This window comes from Procambarus clarkii, chromosome 35 (genome assembly GCF_040958095.1).
Source record: "Procambarus clarkii isolate CNS0578487 chromosome 35, FALCON_Pclarkii_2.0, whole genome shotgun sequence".
Classification (NCBI taxonomy): domain Eukaryota; kingdom Metazoa; phylum Arthropoda; class Malacostraca; order Decapoda; family Cambaridae; genus Procambarus; species Procambarus clarkii.
Genome location: NC_091184.1, coordinates 12,206,998 through 12,228,181, shown reverse-complemented (window position 1 = coordinate 12,228,181; position 21,184 = coordinate 12,206,998). Strand labels below are relative to the sequence as shown.

The 21,184-nt window shown below is 36.9% G+C and overlaps 1 protein-coding gene across 1 annotated transcript; it reads right to left on the bottom strand.

Moving 5' to 3' along the window:
• Positions 1-6,187: 6,187 nt before the first annotated feature.
• Positions 6,188-7,315, bottom strand: LOC138371323 (zinc finger protein 211-like). Its single transcript, XM_069336110.1, has 2 exons — positions 7,162-7,315; positions 6,188-6,543 (listed from the first exon to the last, which is right to left on the bottom strand). Exons 1-2 carry the CDS (start codon positions 7,313-7,315, stop codon positions 6,188-6,190), a joined length of 510 nt encoding a protein of 169 aa, XP_069192211.1.
• Positions 7,316-21,184: the final 13,869 nt, after the last annotated feature.

Here is a 21,184-nt window from a genome sequence, read left to right as displayed (position 1 = left end):
TCCCAGCCTGCAAGCCTGCCTGCCTGCCTCCTTCCCAGCCTGCAAGCCTTCCTGCCTGCCTCCTTCCAAGCCTGCAAGCCTTCCTGCCTGCCTCCTTCCTAGCCTGCAAGCCTGCCTGCCTGCCTCCTTCCCAGCCTGCAAGCCTGCCTCCTTCCCAGCCTGCAAGCCTGCCTGCCTGCCTCCTTCCCAGCCTGCAAGACTGCCTCCTTCCCAGCCTGCAAGTCTGCCTGCCTGCCTCCTTCCCAGCCTGCAAGCCTGCCTGCATGCCTCCTTCCCAGCCTGCAAGCCTGCCTGCCTCCTTCCCAGCCTGCAAGCCTGCCTGCCTGCCTGCCTCCTTCCCAGCCTGCCTGCCTGCCTCCTTCCCAGCCTGCAAGCCTGCCTGCCTGCCTCCTTCCCAGCCTGCAAGCCTGCCTGCCTGCTTCCTTCCCAGCCTGCAAGCTTGCCTGCCTGCCATCATGCTAACGGGTAGTGTGTGTTAGGCTTATCTTCGGGAATGAGCCGGTCTCGCCCCCACCACCCGCCCCCCTTCATCCCATACTCTCTTTTAAAGGTCACGCGGTTCAACCGCGTGACTACCACTCACTCCCTGCCTGCCAGCCTGCCTGCCTGCCTTTCCCTCCCTAATTCTCACTACTTCCGTCCCTTCCTGCCTACCTCCTAGCATCTCTCCCTACCTCCCCCTCCCTCTTAGCATCTCTCCCTCCCTCCTAGCATCTCTCTCTCCCTCCCACTCCCTCCTAGCATCTCTCTCTCCCTCCCTCCCTTTCTGACTAATTCTCCCCCCCCTCTCTCATACTGCCTCCCACTTAAGCTCCCTCATCCATCCACCCACTGGTCAGCCATCACTGACGCAATGCGTGCATTTGGAGCAGACATGGTGCACAGATGTTTCTTGATTGTGCAGATATGTAAAACAAAAGCACAGAATGAACATTCCAGCCTTATGGCAATTCAAAATAATAGGAATAATAGGCCGTGAATCTGTGAAGTCACAGTGGGCAAACTGTATCATCTCCCACCCACCACAACAAGCCAGCATGACGCTTGGCGGACCCCTTCCTACCCGAACTTTGTTCGGGTATATATATATATATATATATATATATATATATATATATATATATATATATACCCGAACAAAGTTATATATATATATATATATATATATATATATATATATATATATATATATATATATATATATATATATATATATATATATATATATATATATATATATATAAATATATATATATATATATATATATATATATATATATATATATATATAAATATATATATATATATATATATATATATATATATATATATATATATATATATATATATATATATATATATATATATATATATATGTCGTACCTAGTAGCCAGAACGCACTTCTCAGACTACTATGCAAGGCCCGATTTGCCTAATAAGCCAAGTTTTCCTGAATTAATATATTTTCTTTAATTTTTTTCTTATGAAATGATAAAACTACCCATTTCATTATGTATTAGGTCAATTTTTTTTATTGGAGTTAAAATTAACGTAGATATATGACCGAACCTAACCAACCCTACCTAACCTAACCTAATCCATCTTTATAGGTTAGGTTAGGTTAGGTAGCCGAAAAAGTTAGGTTAGGTTAGGCTAGGTAGGTTAGGTAGTCGAAAAACAATTAATTCATGAAAACTTGGTTTATTAGGCAAATCGGGCCTTGCATAGTAGGCTGAGAAGTGCGTTCTGGCTATTAGGTACGACATATATATATATATATGTTGTACCTAGTAGCCAGAACGCAGTACTCTGCCTACTATGCAAGCCCGATTTGCCTAATAACCCAAGTTTCCCTGACATTATATATATATTTTTTTTTTTTATGAAATGATAAAGCTATCCATTTCATTATGTATGAGTTAATTTGTTTATATTTGACATAAAACTAATGTAGATGTATGACTGAACCTAGCCAACCCTACCTAACCTAACCTAAACAAACTCAACTACGTCAATAATTTATGTTCTTAATATAATATAATAATAATAATTCAAATAAACTAACTGCAAACAATTTATTAATAATAAAGAAAATCATTCGGCCTATTAGGCAAATCGGGCCTTGCATAGTAGGCCGAGAAGAGCATTCTGGCTACTAGGTATGACATTATATATATATATATATATATATATATATATATATATATATATATATATATATATATATATATATATATATATATATATATATATATATATATATATATTAGTATATTATGGTAGCAGTCTTTCTTGAAAACATATGTTGTTAAATATGACCGAAAAGGTAAGATTAATAATTTTAACATGTATTTTCTCAATATTTCTTATGTTTATTTTCACTGTCAATGGTAATTGAAAAATCAATTCTCCAAAATTTATTTTTATTTCTAGTCTGAGATGATGCCTGAACACATTTCGTAATAACTTATTACATTTTCAAAGACTTTAGTATACACACACAACTGTAACCTGTAAACACTCATTATACATCCATACTTATACTGTACTCGCATTTGGGTGAGGTGATATGGTACAAGAGTTTTGGGTGAGGTGAACAAACTTGGGACAAGCACAAGACAAAACATGAAACAATGGGTATAACTTTAAATATAAAGTATAAATAACACACACAAAAGGAACATTGGGTATGTTAGGGGTACATAGCATGGTGTTTACATTCTTGTAAAGCTACTAGTACATGCAGCGTTTCGAAAAGGTCCTTAATCTAATGGATAATTTTAAGTAGGTAAATTGAAGCAAAATTTATAAAAAGTTGACAGATACTTTGTAAAAAAAAAATGAGAGATTACTAGGTATATTAAAGCACATCGATAGCTCTGATTGATAGCATTGACAGCTATCACCAGTCGCTACATGGTGTGGGAGAAACACTGTGTAAATCCTAGCATTTAACAAGGCATTTTTGTTGATCCGAACCGGGGTTTCCCAATGCAGGACAACGAGGCTAAGCAGACAGCAGCTTCCCGAGAAGGAGCTGCAAAGAAACACGTACCAGTAGGCGTGGGGATAAAAATGACAAAGGTATCCACCAGATCAACTAGGTGTATATGGATGAATAAATCATCAGGACCAGTAGAATCAACATGACTAAGATCAAAATGCTTAATCCATGTAGCAGAACCAAATAAAGCTTGGAACGTATTAGAACTGGAAGGAATCGTGCGAGTGTGACTGCGGAGGGAACAGCACCGAGCACCCCCTTAAGGTAACCCCAGTAAGAGGGGGGATGGGGGCAAAGAGGCCCAGTTGTTACAAGGAGAGATGGAGCCACTCCATGTGATGAGGTGGTCATCATTGGGAGCTTGGGGCTCAACCCAGCCACAGAGGTGGGAGGGGGAGCAGATAAGGGTAGTTGGGACCTGGTGGACCAAGCACTCACAAGTCAGGTCGTAGAAGAGCTCCCAGAACCCCATCAAGCAGGGAGAGTCAGGAGCTGCCTGATCTGGGACCACTGTAGTGTGGGCTACAGAGCCTAGCTTTCCATCACAGTCCGACTTGGGGGGCCTGGTCTACCACCCTCACGTCTTAGAAGTTAAAAAGAGGGTCAGATATCAGCATGTAAATGAACGAATAAACATTTCATCAACAAACAAGGCCCCATACCCACCATGGAGCCACAATTAGAGGATAGGACACCCAACAAGACAAAGGCCCCCACCCCCCAGGGGTGCACTGTAGATATACGCCCTACAATCGCAACCATAGGAATCATCAGTCCGTCAAGATATAATGGAAGCTCAGCATGATATAATTGGGCTCAGCAATGAAGGAAAAGATTGACAATAAAGATGTCCTCTTGCTCGACAATGCCGAGTACCACAGTTTTATGGGTGAGAGGGTGTGCCTCCCCAAAAACCCGGTGTCTAAACAAAAGAAAACATTTGAAAGAATAATTAAGAATTGCAAAATGTCACAAGGAAATAGCAATTAAACAGGAGAATTGGGAAGGAAAAATTAAACTTAATAGGAAAAAGTATTCAGCACAATTAGCATAGATGGCAGCAAGAGCATTAGGCTTCAAAAGGACAGAGGACACTGTCCCATGGAGCATCACACTCTACCATCCGCCAACCAAGCCCCCTCATGATGGCAACGGGCTGGAAAGGGAGGGGGAGATGAGAAAGACGAGAGGGTGAAGAATACTGCCCAGTGTAACACCAGTGTTAATAGGTAGAGTGGGTGAATTGGAATCATTCACAGAGACATACTGGAGCCTGTCACTAAGGTAAGACTCTAGGTATTGGAGGGATTAACCTCTTACTCCGTAATGTTGTAATTTAAGAAAGTTAATGTGTTAACAGTGTAAAAAAGTCTTAATGTAGGTCAACAAATAAATAAACAAGGGTACTCATTTCTTCCAAGAGCTGCATATATAAAGTTAATCATACTAATCGGTGCATGATTGGTCCTTTTTTGGGCCTGAAACCATTATGGCAAGAACTAAGTAAATTTTGTTTTTCTAAATAGGATTAAGGCTGCTTGTAGATTAACTCTTTAAAATATTTTAGACAAAATCTGCAGAGTTGATATTGGTTTATAATTGTTGACTTCAGGGAGATTGACACTTTAATGGACTAAGGTTACTCTTGCTTTTTTTCCCTTAGAATATCAGGAAAGGTTTGTTGTTCAAATGATTTGTTGTAGAGCAATGAAATGGCTGGAGCTAAAAATCTAGAGTTTTCTTTGAAAATTAGGGTTGGTATGTGAACATATGGTATCTGTGCATGGGGTTCATTCATCCACTGCAAATTACCTGATGCTCATCACCACCCAATAAAAATCTGCTATCAGAACAATAAAACTGTCTTCAAACAACACAAAGTCTCTGTTTAAATCTCTGAACATGCTAAATATACACTCACTCTACACATTCTCTTGTGCTATTTACATGTACAAAACTTTGTTCCTAAATGCTAATCCTGATCTGAAACTCTCCCTTGATAGATGTAATAGAACCCACGCGCACCACAACATAAATAAATATATGTTTGATATAAATTGACAGTCATGCTAATATAATTGCCAGTATGGTTTATGTAATTCACAATCATCTTAATATAATTGCCAGTTTGGATAATATAATTGACAGAGGATTATACGAATCAGAATAATATTATTGCTAATCAAATTAATATAATTTTGAAACAGGCTTTTTCACCCACAGGGTTATTGATCGATGGAACCGACTACCCACCAACGCCATAACTGCCAAAATGTGCTGAATTTCAAAATATACCAGGAAAAAATCAAGGAAAATGGGGGAGGGGAAGGGAACCTTCAACAAGCTGCAAGATTCCCGTTTTTATTGAGGCCACTAGGGTTAGTGGCCCTCAGGTAAATCGGGTAAAATATTATTCCAAGACAATTACAGCATAACTGATAAAGTTAGGCTAGAGTAATATAAATTTCTGGAAAATTTAGAGTGATGTAAATTTCTAGAGTAATATAAATTTAAATTTCATATTAACTTGACTGACAGTTATAAATGCCAATCTGCCTTCAATAAACTCTTTGGTGAAATATTTATAATCAAGAGTATTATTCATAAATATGTCTAAACAAAAAATATAAAATAGACATCAGTTTGCATATGAATCTGATGAGAAAATTCCTTGATTAACCTACATTTCCCTATCAATCAAATGGTCTCATCTTAAGTACGTCTCAGACTGTCTTCTTCACCAGCACCAATGCTAAATAATATTACAACAAAAATGTCCATAACTTAGCTACAGAGTATATTACATTTTAAATAAATTTTCACAGAGAACAAAAACAGAAAGCACATTATTATTTACATAAATATGAAGAAAAACATTTAAAGCTTTGATTTATCTTTGCTAAACTAAAGAGATATTTCTATACTTATAAGCAATTTTGAATTTTCCTATAGTGTCAGCTTCTCTAGTTCTTGCTTGGTCATCTAACTTTCATAAAAGAATAATATAATAAAATATCTTTATCTTTACCTTTCATGGTGAAGTGTATTTCTCAAACAAAATTGAATTACCTTTGAAGAACATCCAACTGACATTGTGATAGCACACTGTTAGATTAAAGTTAAGTTAATATACCTATATGTGCCACATTATCATTCAACATTCTCTTAATTACCTTCCACACTTTAAGTGTTTAGCCTATTATCTGCATGTATCATTTTGTGCTTCTTCATATCACCAAGACGACTGAATCTCTTCCCACACTCTGGACACTCCAGAGGCTTGTCACCTGAATGCACTAACATGTGGCTTATTATTTTTCCACGTACTCTAAATTTTTTGCCACACTCGGCACATTGAAAAGGTCTCTCATTAGCATGCACCTTCCGGTGAATCTTCATACTTCCAAGACGACTGAATCTCTTCCCACACTCTGGACATTCATGAGGTTTGTCACCTGAATGCACTAACATGTGAGTCTTCATACTTCCAAGACGACTGAACTTCTTCCTACACTCTGGACATTCATGAGGCTTGTCACCTGAATGCACTAACATGTGCCTTATTATAGTTCCACGTACTCTAAATTTTTTGCCACACTCGGCACATTGAAAAGGTCTCTCATCCGCATGTACCATCCTGTGAGTCTTCATATGTCCATGCTGACTGAATCTCTTCCCACACTCTGGACACTCATGAGGTTTGTCACCTGAATGCACTAACATGTGAGTCGTCATACTTCGACGTAGACTGAATTTCTTCCCACACTCTGGACATTCATGAGGTTTGTCACCTGAATGCACTAACATGTGCCTTATTATTTTTCCACGTTCTCTAAATTTTTTGCCACACTCGGCACATTGAAAAGGTTTCTCATCCGCATGCACCATCATGTGACGCTTCATATTTCCACGCTCACTGAATCTCTTCCCACACTCTGGACACTCATGAGGTTCGTCACTTGAATGCACTAACATGTGAGTCGTCATACTTCGACGTAGACTGAATTTCTTCCCACACTCTGGACATTCATGAGGTTTGTCACCTGAATGCACTAACATGTGCCTTATTATTTTTCCACGTTCTCTAAATTTTTTGCCACACTCGGCACATTGAAAAGGTCTCTCATTAGCATGCACCTTCCGGTGAATCTTCATACTTCCAAGACGACTGAATCTCTTCCCACATTCTGGACGTTCATGAGGTTTGTCGCCTGAATGCACTAACATGTGAGTCTTCATACTTCCAAGACGACTGAACTTCTTCTTACACTCTGGACATTCATGAGGCTTGTCACCTGAATGCACTAACATGTGCCTTGTTATAGTTCCACGTACTCTAAATTTTTTGCCACACTCAGCACATTGAAAAGGTCTCTCATCCGCATGTACCATCCTGTGAGTCTTCATATGTCCATGCTGACTGAATCTCTTCCCACACTCTGGACACTCATGAGGTTTATCACCTGAATGCACTAACATGTGACGTTTCACATCTCCAGGACGGGTGAATACCTTTGGACACTGTGGACACTGGTGAGTCTTCATCTTCTTTATGACAGGTGCAGTTTGTGTGGAAGGTTTTCTCCCCCGGATGTTGGGAGAAGCGTCAAGGATTGAGTGTTGTTTCTTAGAGTTAGACTTGATGTGAGCACTTGGCGGTCAATGGTGGTGCTTCTTCTATATGATAGGTGCAGTTTGTGTCAAGGTTTTCCCTTAATGCTCGTGCTGGACATCACCGGCGGATGCTGCTAAAATGGTGGCGGTTGTTTACCCTCTCATCACCTAAGCGTTCCAATGTTTTTGTCTGGTTACACACATCATTTTTCCTACTTCTTATTTATGTTTATAACTGGTCATTTACAATTAACACTTGTATTTATATTCAAGTTTTTCAATCAAAGAATGTACTTGAAATTGTTTTTTTAAACATAAAGCCACACGATTATACTTTTTGAAGGAAATAGCTCTCCCATAGTGGATGCGCTACATGCGCATATTTATATATATGTCGTACCTAGTAGCCAGGACCTAGATTCAGGAAGCTCTGTGTATTTCTTCGTAAGTGGGTTTGCTACGAAGGTTCCTAAGTGCGCCCTAAGAAGATGCTTAGGTGCGATTCAATAAGGTCCACTTAAGAAGATATTTAGGTTTTGGGTCTTGTTCACTTACGTGCCGACAGAGGTCACTACTGTGTTTCGTTTGGCCAATCAGAGTGACTGTTACATTTCTAACCTGACCAATCACGCTAATGCAATATCAGCTGTGTTATGTAAACATTGTGGTTCCTCATGGTATTGTTGTCAGAAAAATCATCTGTTGCAAACTCTACCTACTATCAAGAAGAAGAAATGATCTGTGCATCCAGTCATGTGCCTGAAACAATCAAACACTATCTCCTTCACTGGTTTCGACATTGTAGTGCCAGAGTAAATAAAACAAAAAAAAATAGCGCACTTAAAATAACCTTTACCATCGTGTATATTACTAGGTGACATCTCGTTACATGAAAATTATCCAATAATCAAAGCACTGGCTAAATATCTCCAGTGACCAACAAAGTGGCCACATTTGACCTGTGCCACATTCATAGTTGGCGCAACCAACAGGCAAACACAGAAGACAAGTGTCTGGCCGCAGCACCAAGGATTAGCTGACGCCAGCACAAAACCACCCCGTCCTACAGTGCGGCGTCTCCCTCTAACACGCCTCTGTTTATTCACTTTATCTACAGTACAAGACATCAAACACTTTTGAAAGGGTCCATAGAATTACCCCAATCATCCCAAATCAGGCCAAAACTACCCAAAACGTATTAGCATTATGTAAGTAATGAAGAAATATGGTATATTTACTTACTATAATGTTGGTGCTACACGTAGAACATGATCAAACCTATTTTTTCTCTGAAATAATCTAATTTCATAACGAAATGAGACGTAAATATGTGAGAGGTGACGCCATAGGAAGTCGACGGTCCAAGCGACAATTGTGTGGAGCGACTTATCCAAGATATATGGTCGCCTGGAGAGTGTTTGCTGCCATAACAGCCTCCTGTACACAGTGATCCAGTCGTCGTATTTCATGGCTCAAATTGTCGCAAATTTAATTGGTAATATTAACAAGTAGAATGTGTATTTATAATAATATTTTTCATAAACAGCCACAAAATATTTAATATTTATTAAAAAAAAGTGTCTGGAAGTTAAATCAATTCCACATGACAATAAATTTGTTATATAGATACTAGCGTTATTCGTTGGTATGCGTTCGCTATTTAAACTACTCCAGTCCTTTTCGTTCATAGAACACCGAACCCTACACGCTCTCTGATATATTGCTTAATTAACAAATATTCACAAATAAAGATTATATTTATATATGTTATCAGAAAGGCAGATATAAAATAGTTTGTGTTAATGCATCACAGAGATTATACCTTATTAGAGAGGAAAAATATTCATATTTTAAACAAGGCTTCTTGGCCGACGCTCTCCCTTTCGATGGGAACTATGACCTTTTGAAAATCAATGTTAATTGAATCTATATATTATAAAAAACGAAGTTTTTTATGTCATCAGAAAGACATATAAGCTGCATGTTAATACTTTGGTATAAATATAACTGAAGTGAAAGTGAAGATATATGCCTTTTTATAGTTACTTGATGGCTCGCTCAGGGAGTGTGAAGGCCTGCACACAAGCCAATCAACATGTATGTATGATTGTACATGTATGTATGATTATGTGTACATGTATATATAACATTAATAAGAGGAAATGAAGATGAAGAAATGATAAAAAGAATGGCAATAGTGGATAGTAGTAACACACTTAAGAATTATTCAGTAATAAATACAAACTCGTCCTTCACCAATGATAAAGGAAAGTCAACTTGGAAGGATTCAATTTACATGAGATTAAGATTAGGATACAAATATATCTGGCAATACGGAGTTGATGTCAGTGAAAAAGATAAGGAGTGTAAATTATGTAGTATGCCGCACGCCCACACCTTAGAACATTATGTATTATAGTGTCAACTTATTGATAACTATAGAAATAAGGAAATAAGTAATGTACCACATCAAATTGTTTGTATGTGTGATAATGGTATGATAGACAGTATACTTAGGAGCTACAAAAATTTTGCCCCAAGAGTGTAACAATTGTATGCTGTACTTACTATATTAACCTGCAATGTTAAATGGGATTCTTGTAATGTTAATTGTCTATTTGTACTTACTGAATTTGTGCGCCCCTTGAGGGACTTGAAGTAGAGGGGGTAGAAATAGCCTAAGTTACTCTATCCCTTTGAGATGTATTTTTTTCTTGTCTCAATAAACATACTTGAACTTGAACTATAAATATTTTTGGCTTCCTGACCATAAAGTTACCGCCGCAGTCGAGGGTAAGAGACCGGATGTACCCCATATACAAGCCGCACTAGCTATTAGTTCATAAAAGCTGACAACTTACCCAGATAAACATTACTTCCTAATTATATATATATATGCAAATAATACAATTAAAATGTTTAAAACATGATTATATATATGTATCATGTGGACAGTTTTTAATGTAATTTTTTCTCCTGATATTCGGGTTCTTTATTATGCTTCATCTTGAGGCAAAGCCCAATACCTTACGCCATATTGATGCTCTGTCCACAGATCATTCTCTCTCTCTCTCTCTCTCAAATCATATACATTGATGGTTTCCTACACCGCCACACGGGTGCAGCTGCAAGTGCAGTTGCCTCTACCCATCAGACAGAACTATTTGCCTTGCTTGTTACACTAAAATGTGTACAAGTGTGTGTGTCTATGTATGTATTAACACGATATACTGAACGGGGTGAGAATAGCTTGAGCTACCTCATCCATTTGTGTGTATTTTACCTCAATAAACTTATTTCAATTTCAATTTCAATTCAAGTCTCCAAACTTGATGCATTAATTGTAAGTGATTTTCTACCATCCTGCATTAATTGTAAGTGATTTCTATCATGCTTAATTGCGCGCAACTCTTTAAGACACAATTGTAACATAACCGTGTCTGAAGCTAGACAGAAAACACAACATTATTAGTGATGGTAACATAAGCCATTTCATGTGAATTCCATCTTCGTTGACCTCCGAAACTTGAGGAATGGTCCAGAAAATAGCTACTAAAGTTTAAGTCAAGTGTGAAGATACTTTAGTTGATACTTAGATACTTCCAATAAGTGTAAACATAAGTGCTGACGATGCTACCTTGCTCTATTCAGACCCCAACCCAAACGCACTATATAATAATGAAAATAATAGATTTAAAAAGTCCACTCATGGATGTAAACTAACAAACTCATATCAAACATAAAAAAGACCAACTACTATTTTTGTTCGAAAGTAAATCCTGAAACCAAATTCAACTTCAGATACACAATGTTAACATTAGCAATAATGATTATGGAAAGTTCCTTGACCTATACATAGACAAGAGACTGAACTTCAGCATCCACATAGAACACATATGTGGGTGTATACACACACACACACACACACACACACACACACACACACACACACACACACACACACACACACACACACGCGCGCGCACACACACACACACACACACACACACACACACACACACACACACACACACACACACACACACACACACACGCGCGCACACACACACACACACACGCACACACGCGCACACACACACACGCACACACACACACACACACGCACGCACACACACACACACACACACACACACACACACACACACACACACACACACACACACACACACACACACACACACCAGGAAGACATTTACAGAGAGTAGGGAATTAATTAGGTATCTGGTAGCTAGTTAAGTGGTGTGGGATTTATATCTTGAGGTACTGTATACAATGTTCACAACATAGCAATGTATAATCATTTCATTGTATACAACACATTTTGGTGAAATCCCACGGTATTCCTAGACCAGAATCATAAACATCTCTGACTTCCCACAGCAAGGCGCCGGGCACCGCGGGCTCCAGGCATGATGATTTATGTTTATTTCTCAGAGCAGTAAACAGCCTGCGGCAAAGCTACCCATATGTGTAGAGCTCAGTACTACAGATGAAGAACAACAACGTAAACATTTTTGACGTTGATTAGCTTGCTCAAACACCACTAATTTCCATAAAATAAATATAGACAAAACATTTCTGCTACAAAAATAAATGAGAGTAAGAATGCTTGTGGTCTCTTGAAGTGCAGGATAATTAAAATAAGTTTTATATTTATACGGAGAAGGCAATTATATAATATCATCCAATTTAGATAAGTACCTGGTTCCTAAGGAAGTTTGGGACCAAAAAACTAAAGATGAAAAGAGAGATTACTTATGGTGCTTTATATCAAGAAAACCTTATAATGAAAATACTAAAATGTATGACAAAAACAAAATTTTTTCAATCCCAAAAACATTTGGAATTGCCAAAAAACCATATCAGCGTAAGCGCCCCCGAAGTGAAAGAGCAGTTTAATGCTATATAATAAATGTGTTTTGGAAATAGTAGCTGACGATTTTGTGTTGATATTGCATATCTCTTACCTAATTTGTATTATGAAATATGACATGATAGTGCGTTACAGACTTCAGTTAGGAAATAATTGGACTTGTAATGTGATTACTGATCCATCTGTATCCCAGTCATTTTACTATGTTAATTTTATGTAATTTATTCTTAAGCTTAATAACATTATTTAAATGTGCTAAATTTCCATTTATATATATATATATATATATATATATATATATATATATATATATATATATATATATATATATATATATATATATATATATATATATATATATATATATATATATATATTATGTTTCCAAATTTCTGATGATATACAACATATTGTGGTTTATAATTAAGTTCTTAGTAATAGTGATCCTGCATCAAAATTAACAATGTTCAAATTCGGTTTTGTATGTTAAAATTAACTACATTTTTATGTTAATTTCTTTCTGTAAATAATGATGATAAAGTGCAATAAAGGTATGATTGAGACAATGTTAAATCGTTAAATCCTAAATATATCTTGAGTCTTATACTTGAAATATTAAATGAACATATAGTGTGTAGTGTAGTGTTTCAATTATTATTAAGAGGGAAGGGTTGGGGGTAATGGTTCATATGTCCACATTCGAATGCCCCTCTTCCCAGGACTGGGGGTGCGGGAGTGTACAATAAACTATACCCACCTCCGGCAGCAGCTTGTCGAAGGCGGAAGTGGAGTCTAGGCCGTTTGTCATGAAAATTATAGTGTGATGGCTCTTATTTTTATTATGGGTACATAATAAGATTATGCCTTTATTCTTAATTTATATTACAATGCTGGTAAAATACACTTCTTGATGAGTATGGAGTACAAATGAACTCATTGTGTACCCTATACTCACAGGATGAGTATAGGGTACACAATAAACTACCACTCACATCATGGGTATGGGTTGCACAAGAAACTATCGGAGAGCAGAGTATGGAAAGCAAAGTAAACAAAGATTCACACGATGAGAAAGGGTTCCACAATGTCCTATGACTCACAGGATGAGTATGAGGTGCATAATAAATTACCATTCATAGGATGAGTATGGGTTTCACAATAAACTAAAGGTAACAGGATGAGCATGGGTTGCACAAACTATTGGTAACAGGATGGGTATGGGTTGCACAATAAATTACTGTGCTAGGATGAGTGTGAGTAGGATATATATATAAACATATTGTGGTTTATAATTAAGTTCTTAATAGTGATCCTATCCTGCATCATAATTTACATAATATATATATATATATATATATATATATATATATATATATATATATATATATATATATATATATATATATATATATATATATATATATGTATATATATATAATTAGGAAGTAATGTTTATTTGGATAAGTTGTCAGCTTATATGAACTAATAGCTAGTGTGGCTTGTATATGGGGTACATCCGGTGTCTTACCCTCGACGGTACCCTCCTTACCCTTATCCGCGGCGGTACCTTTATGGTCAGGAAGCCACGGATATTTACAATGGGGCTCGGTCAGTCAATATGATTCCTTTGACATCACTAAACTAACTCTTATGTATTCTGTTCTCGTATTGACAATTTGAATGACATCAAGAATATTTTGAATATCTTCTGATATAGATGGTGCTGTAGTTGATTGTTGTTCATGACAAGTCCAATGGGTCATTAGCATCGCTCAGATTAGTGGGAAGAAATTCTTGCTGCAAGAATGTGTGTTCTCAGAGCTAACTAGGGTAACTAAAATACTTATTTCCTAAATAAATATTTTAATTGTAAATATTTGAAAATATATGGTATGTATCAGAATTTCTGACGATATAAAACATATTGTGGTTTATAATTAAGTTCTTAATAGTGATCCTATCCTGCATCATAATTTACATAATATCTACTTCTGTTTTGTGTATTAAAATGACTACTTTTTATGTTAATTTCTTTCTGTAAATGATGATGATGATGATAAAGTTCAGTAAATGTAAGTAAGAACATAAGAATGAAGGTAACTGCAAAAGACTTATTGGCCCATACGAGGCAGCTCCTCGTATGGAGCTGCCTTTGATAAGTAATTACCAAAGAAGGCACCAAGCCGGGAAGGCTGTGTAGCACAATCAAATAAGTCAACTGCTCCTGAAGAGGACGGTATTACTTACAGTTTACTGAGATTAGTCTCACAAGTACCAGGTAATCCACTTTTAGTGTTGTACAGAATGAGTTTAAGTGAAGGAGTATTACCTGATGATTGGACAGTGTCATTGTTCCCATCCCCAAAGCACACTCAGATAATTATAGACCCATATCTCTAACATAATTTTGTCTATTAGCACAGTTTTCGGCGTGAATGCATTTTGGTTCTACAAGGTAGCCAACTCCATCAAAATATTAAATGTGTACCCAACTCAATTAACGATTAATCAACCAATTACTCCATGGGATAACTTGGATCTAGCAGTTGATTTTGTAAATGCACCCAAGAAAGATAATGTACACTCTACATTATTAAAACAGTTAACACTGTGAAGCATCACTGAAAGTACTCAGAGTATGGGTAACGATGTGTATCAGTGCTATACCGACGGTTCTGTAGAAGAAGGTGGACGATGTACCGGATATGCATGTAATATATTTGAACAATCTTCTCTCTTACATACATGAATGAAGCGCTATGCTAAACTGTGTAATTACTATTTGAGTACTGGAACACTTGATGATATATTGAACTTGTACCCTAGATTGACGATGTAACGTATCAATTATACAATGAATGTATGTGATGTAACTCTATAACCTGAGCTTGTGAAAGCACCTTAATCACCTTCAGTGATTAAGTGCTTAATTGCACACTAGTTTCTCTATCAGTTATCTCACCTTGTCAGAGTAAAAGAGACAAATATATGTGTATGTATGTGTTCAGAATTCAATTTCACCTTTGTAAATGCACGTTAATGACACTATGTAAAAGACACATCGAACACTTTATGTAGGGCATACGTAAATCTGTGTATTTATGTATTTACGTATGTAGCTTAGCCTAGCATTTTAAAAACACTACAATCACCTTATGTGGTTGATTGTTCAATAAATCCCTGAACTATATGTTTAACAAATCTCTAACCCTATCAATGGAGTTAGTTTAGTTCTTATATTATGCACCCTATACCCATCTTGTGGGCGGTAGTGGAAAGGGTTAGAGTCCATGGCGGACTGAAGAAAATGTATATATGATGGTTAGCATTGTTAATGTGTGGCCACGTCTGTGGTAGAAAATAATACAAAAAAATCAAATAAAGGTATTATTGAAACTTTATACGAAAACATTAAATCCTAAATATATCTTTAATATTATACTTGAAATATGGTATACTTTGCTCTCTCCATCGTACTTCTGCACCTGCTGGCAAGTGGTTCGGTGCAGTGTGCAGGTGATGTTCATTACTGGGTGAGCTGGCAAGTGGTGCTCACCTGCCAGCTCACCCAACGAAAATTTGGTTTTTAATACACTTACACATTTATTGGGTCTTTCCTTCACCTTCATTCAAGCACTAGGGTATTACAGTAAGTGTTTTAATTATAATATTTATTAACGTTATTATTTTTAATTTTTATTATTATTAGTATTATTATTAACAGGAGAGGATCGAGTGTGTGTGTGGGGGGGGGGAATAATGGTACACATGTCCACATCCCAATGCCCGCCCTTCCAGGACTGGGGGTGCGGGGGTGTACAATAAACTATACCCACATCCGGCGGCAGCTTGTCGAAGGCGGAAGTGTAGCCTAGAGAATTTGTCATGATAATTAGTGATGACTCTTATTTTGATTATGGGTCTGTAATCCAGTTAAGCTTTTATTCTTAATTTATATTACAATGCTGGTAAAATACACTTCTTGATGATGAGTATGGAGTACAAATGAACTCATTGTGTACCCAAGTTCAAGTTCAAGTATGTTTATTGAGATAAGCAATAAATAAATCTCAAAGGGATAGAGTAGCTTAGGCTATTTCAACCCCCCTCTAATTCAAGTCCCTCAAGGGGCGCACAAATACTGTGACTACAAATAGACAAATAACATTACAAGAATCCAAACAAGAATTGTGAACCCTATACTCACAGGATGAATATAGGGTACACAATAAACTACCACTCACATCATGGGTATGGGTTGCACAAGAAACTATCGCGCAGAGGATGAATATGGAGAGCAAAGTAAACAAAGATTCACACGATGAGAAAGGGTTGCGCAATGTCCTATGACTCACAGAATGAGTATTAGCTGCACAATAAACTACAGGTCACAGGATAAGTATGGGTTGCACAATAAATTACAGGTCACAGGATGGGTATGGGCTGCACAAACTACCGGTAACAGGATGAGTATGGGATGCACAATAAATTACGGGTCACAGGATGAGTATGGGTTGCACAAACTACTGGTAACAAGATGAGTATGGGATGCACAATAAATTACCGCACAGAGGATGAGTATAGGGTGCACAAACTGGTTGGGTAAATGGAAATGGTTGGGTACATTTCCTTTCACCTAATGCGACTATTCATGTGTCCGGACTTTCAATTCAGTTATATTTATGCCAAAGTATTAACATGCAGCTTATATTTATGTCTTTATGATGACATAGAAAACTTCGTTTATTACAATATCTAGATTAAATTAACATTGATCTTCGGAAGGTCATAGTTCCCATATCGGTAAGGAGAGCGTCGGCCATGAAGCCTTGTTTAAAGTATGAATATTTTTCCTCTCTAATAAGGTATAATCTCTGTGATGGATTCACAAAAACTATTTTATATCTGCCTTTCTGATAACATATACAAATATAATCTTTATTTGTGAATATTTGTTAATTAAGCAATATATCAGAGGGCGTGTAGGGTTCGGTGTTCAATGAACGAAAAGGACTGGATCACTGTGTACAGGAGGCTGATATGGCAGCAAACACTCTCCTGGCGACCATATTTCTTGGATAAGTCGCTCCACACAATTGTCGCTTGGACCGTCGACTTCCTATGGCGTCACCTCTCACATATTTACGTCTCATTTCGTTATGAAATTAGATTATTTCAGAGAAAAAATAGGTTTGATCATGTTCTACGTGTAGCACCAACATTATAGTAAATAAATATACCATATTTCTTCATTACTTACGTAATGCTAATACGTTTTGGGTAGTTTTGGCCTGATTTGGGTGATTGGGGTAATTCTATGGACCGCTTTTGGGACCTAGTCATTCTCAACATTAACGCGTCTCCCAACATTTGTACTCGTGCAGTCATCGAGAGAATAGACACTTCACGCAAACTACACCTACTATCAAGAACCAAAACAAACATACTACATCCTCTTAGTATTCATAAATAAATAAGACAAAGAAAATGTCTGGGATAAAAAGGAAAGCAAACTTGAGTGAAGAGGAGCTGACAGTTCTCGTTGATGAGGTTAAGAAGAGAGAACGCATAATTTTTGGGAAGCTATCAAGACAAGTCATTACCCAAGATAAACACTGTGCCTGGAGCCAAGTAGCTGTTGCTGTAAGTGGTGTTGGTCTCTGCTCAAGACAACAAGCCGATGTTCGCAAGAAATTTCAGGATCTTAAATCTTCAGTCAAGAAAAATAATCAGGCACTATATGAAATTGATTTAAATCTTTCTAATTATAATCTCTAAAAATAGTTTAAGAAATTATAATATTTTGTAATAACAATTGTAAATAAGAACAATATTGAAACATTAAAATGTAACAATTATTCATATCATTAATTTTGCTATGACTTGCATAGTATATAGTGTAATTAAATAACCAATCTACCTCATATAGTCAACTTATGTTTGGTGTAAATATTTACATGTTTTTTGTATTAAAGAATGTTTATCAATTGCTAGGTTTAATTGTTGAGAGTTCAAAGTAGTGACAATATGAAAAAAACACCAGAATAACCCAGCAAACACAGAACGTTTGTGGACGTTTTTAAATGGTTCCACAAAGGTAATACTGTAACTTTTGACATAAATACGTATATCTGATGTTCTTAAAACCAAAGGATATAACTAAAAACATATATTCTTGAGACACAGTTTTTTAAGATTTATGTAAAAATTTAAAAATAATAGTGAATGCTATGGTATTATAATGTTTTCATGCTTTATATTTAAGAATAAATAATTTTCAGTCAACATTTAGTTTTTTTTGTTTACTTTCTGTAAAGCTATCCAATTTACGTTCTTATAACATAAATATAACATTTATATGACGTCAGTATAACGTTATTTACACGACATCATTACGTTATTATGATGTTATATTAACGTATAATTCCTGTGTGAAAACCAGAATATATATTGAACTTTATGTTTTAAACCTTGTAAAGTTATCATAAAACTTGGAATAAGACGGTAAGCATGCTTTACTTATGAAAATATACAAACAAATCAACAAAAACATTTTAACATAAAAAACATAAACATAACATAAATTAATTGCATGCATGGGAGTTAACTGGAACTCTGTAAAATTGCATACATGAACCTTAAGGTACAAACCCAGTGTATTTACTCATGCAGTTCTTTCCTAAATCTAAATTTTTCCAATTTTTACACTTTGTTTCGAGTTCTGTCTTGTGTTGCTACTTTTAATACCCCATTAATGTCCCCTTTGTTATGTCCATTCATCCCATTGTGCACCTCTACCATATGTCACTCCTAATTCTTTGCTTTTCTAGAGAATGTAATATAAGCTTTGACAATCTTTCTTCATATGACAGGTTAACAGGTAGAACAAAGATTACCATTTATATATGGATAACTATTATAAGTCGGTTTGAATGAGTGAATTGCTGCTTGAAGATAGGTATATACACCTGTGGTACTATCAGATTGCATCGTGGTGAGCCTAAAACCCTTCAGATCCAAGCAAAGGGTAAAATGCCAGCAGATACAATTGCGAACACATTGATACCAAAATGAAAGACATATGACGAGAATTGAGGTAACCAAAGTGAAAAGAGTGTTCACATTACATTGCACTAGAGTGCTCCCGGGTTACTTTCTCTCACTTTCTCTGTTTTGTGCGGATGGTACACCTTGCTTTTGGAGTTTATATGCAATTAAACCTGTAGATAATTCTATTGCTAACACATTGATACCAAAATGAAAGACCTAGGATGACAATTGGGGTGACCAAAATGAAAAGAGTGTATACATTTTATCGCTCTTGTGCGCTCCCTGGTAACACACTCTCGCTTACTCTGTTTGTTGCGGATGGTAAGCCGGGCTTTTGGAGTTTATATGCCTTTAGTCCTGTAGAGAATTCTATTGCGAACACATTGATGCCAAATTGAAAAAACTAGGATGAGAATTGAGGTAACAAAGTTGAAAAGGGTATACACTTTTCAGTATTATCACGCTCTCTAATGTAATGAGAGTTGCCTGAGGGTGGCTCAGCTTTCTTTTTCTGGTACCCTTGGCCTACATTCATCTTGTCGGCGGGTGGAGCGCGCTGCTGTCTTTGACATTATATGCACATAGTTCTCTTGGGAATTCTATTGCGAACGCATTGATACCAAAATGAAAGACATAGGACGAGAATTAAGGTGACAAAGTTGAAAAGAGTATACACTTTTCAGTATTTCCGCGCACTACCAGGGAATGTCCAAACAAAAATGGAGAGTGGAGGGGTAACTTGCCCAAAACGCGAAAGTGTTTGGGGAGATTAACTTTCGTTCAATACTATTATGCAAAAGGAGCCACACATCTATGGTTCATCCAATAAAATCAGCAGACTTCTAGATGTTACTACTGCTCGGCTTAGACTCGGTTACAAGTATTTCTGGGAATTCTCATTATCTGAAGATGTAGACCTGACCAAATGTTAACTGTCAACAAAATTATTTGCACACCCCTTCGTCACTATGTGATAGTGAATTCAGAGACAATTCTATAACCAATGTACCAACGATGTGTCAATATTTCATTCAAAATGATCTGGTACCAGAAATTTTAGCCAAATATCCCCAGTTTGCTAACTGTAAGTAGTAACTAAGTGATTGTAACCTATCCACCGCTGCCCACTGGATGGGGAGCGGTGTGCAGGACAAACATATCAATTGTGACACTAGCTCTCCACATATGTCAGTTGCTTAATTTAGAAACTGTACTTGTGATCGATCTCGAACCTATTGTTGATGTGACGACTTATACTGAATTTTGTAACTAGCTCATCAAGATTGTAACTTGCTTAGCTAAATGAATTGTTGGGTTCAGTCCCTGAGCCCATTATGTGCCTCTGCAACCCTTTCCACTACCGCCCACAAGATGGGTATGGGGTGCATAATAAATGAACTAAACTAACTTTAAGGCATCCTGAAAGAAAGCTTGGAGGGCTTGAAAAATTGCAGAACGAAGCCTTGAGGATAATCCTTGGGTGCCTTCGTACCACAAAGATACTTAATATGAGAAAGGAACTTAATATTCCGAGCGTTGTTTATCGTGTTACTGAAAATAACTGTCAAATTGGTATAAAAATGCTTAGGCTAGCTCATCCTAACCGTTGCACAGAAGCCCTC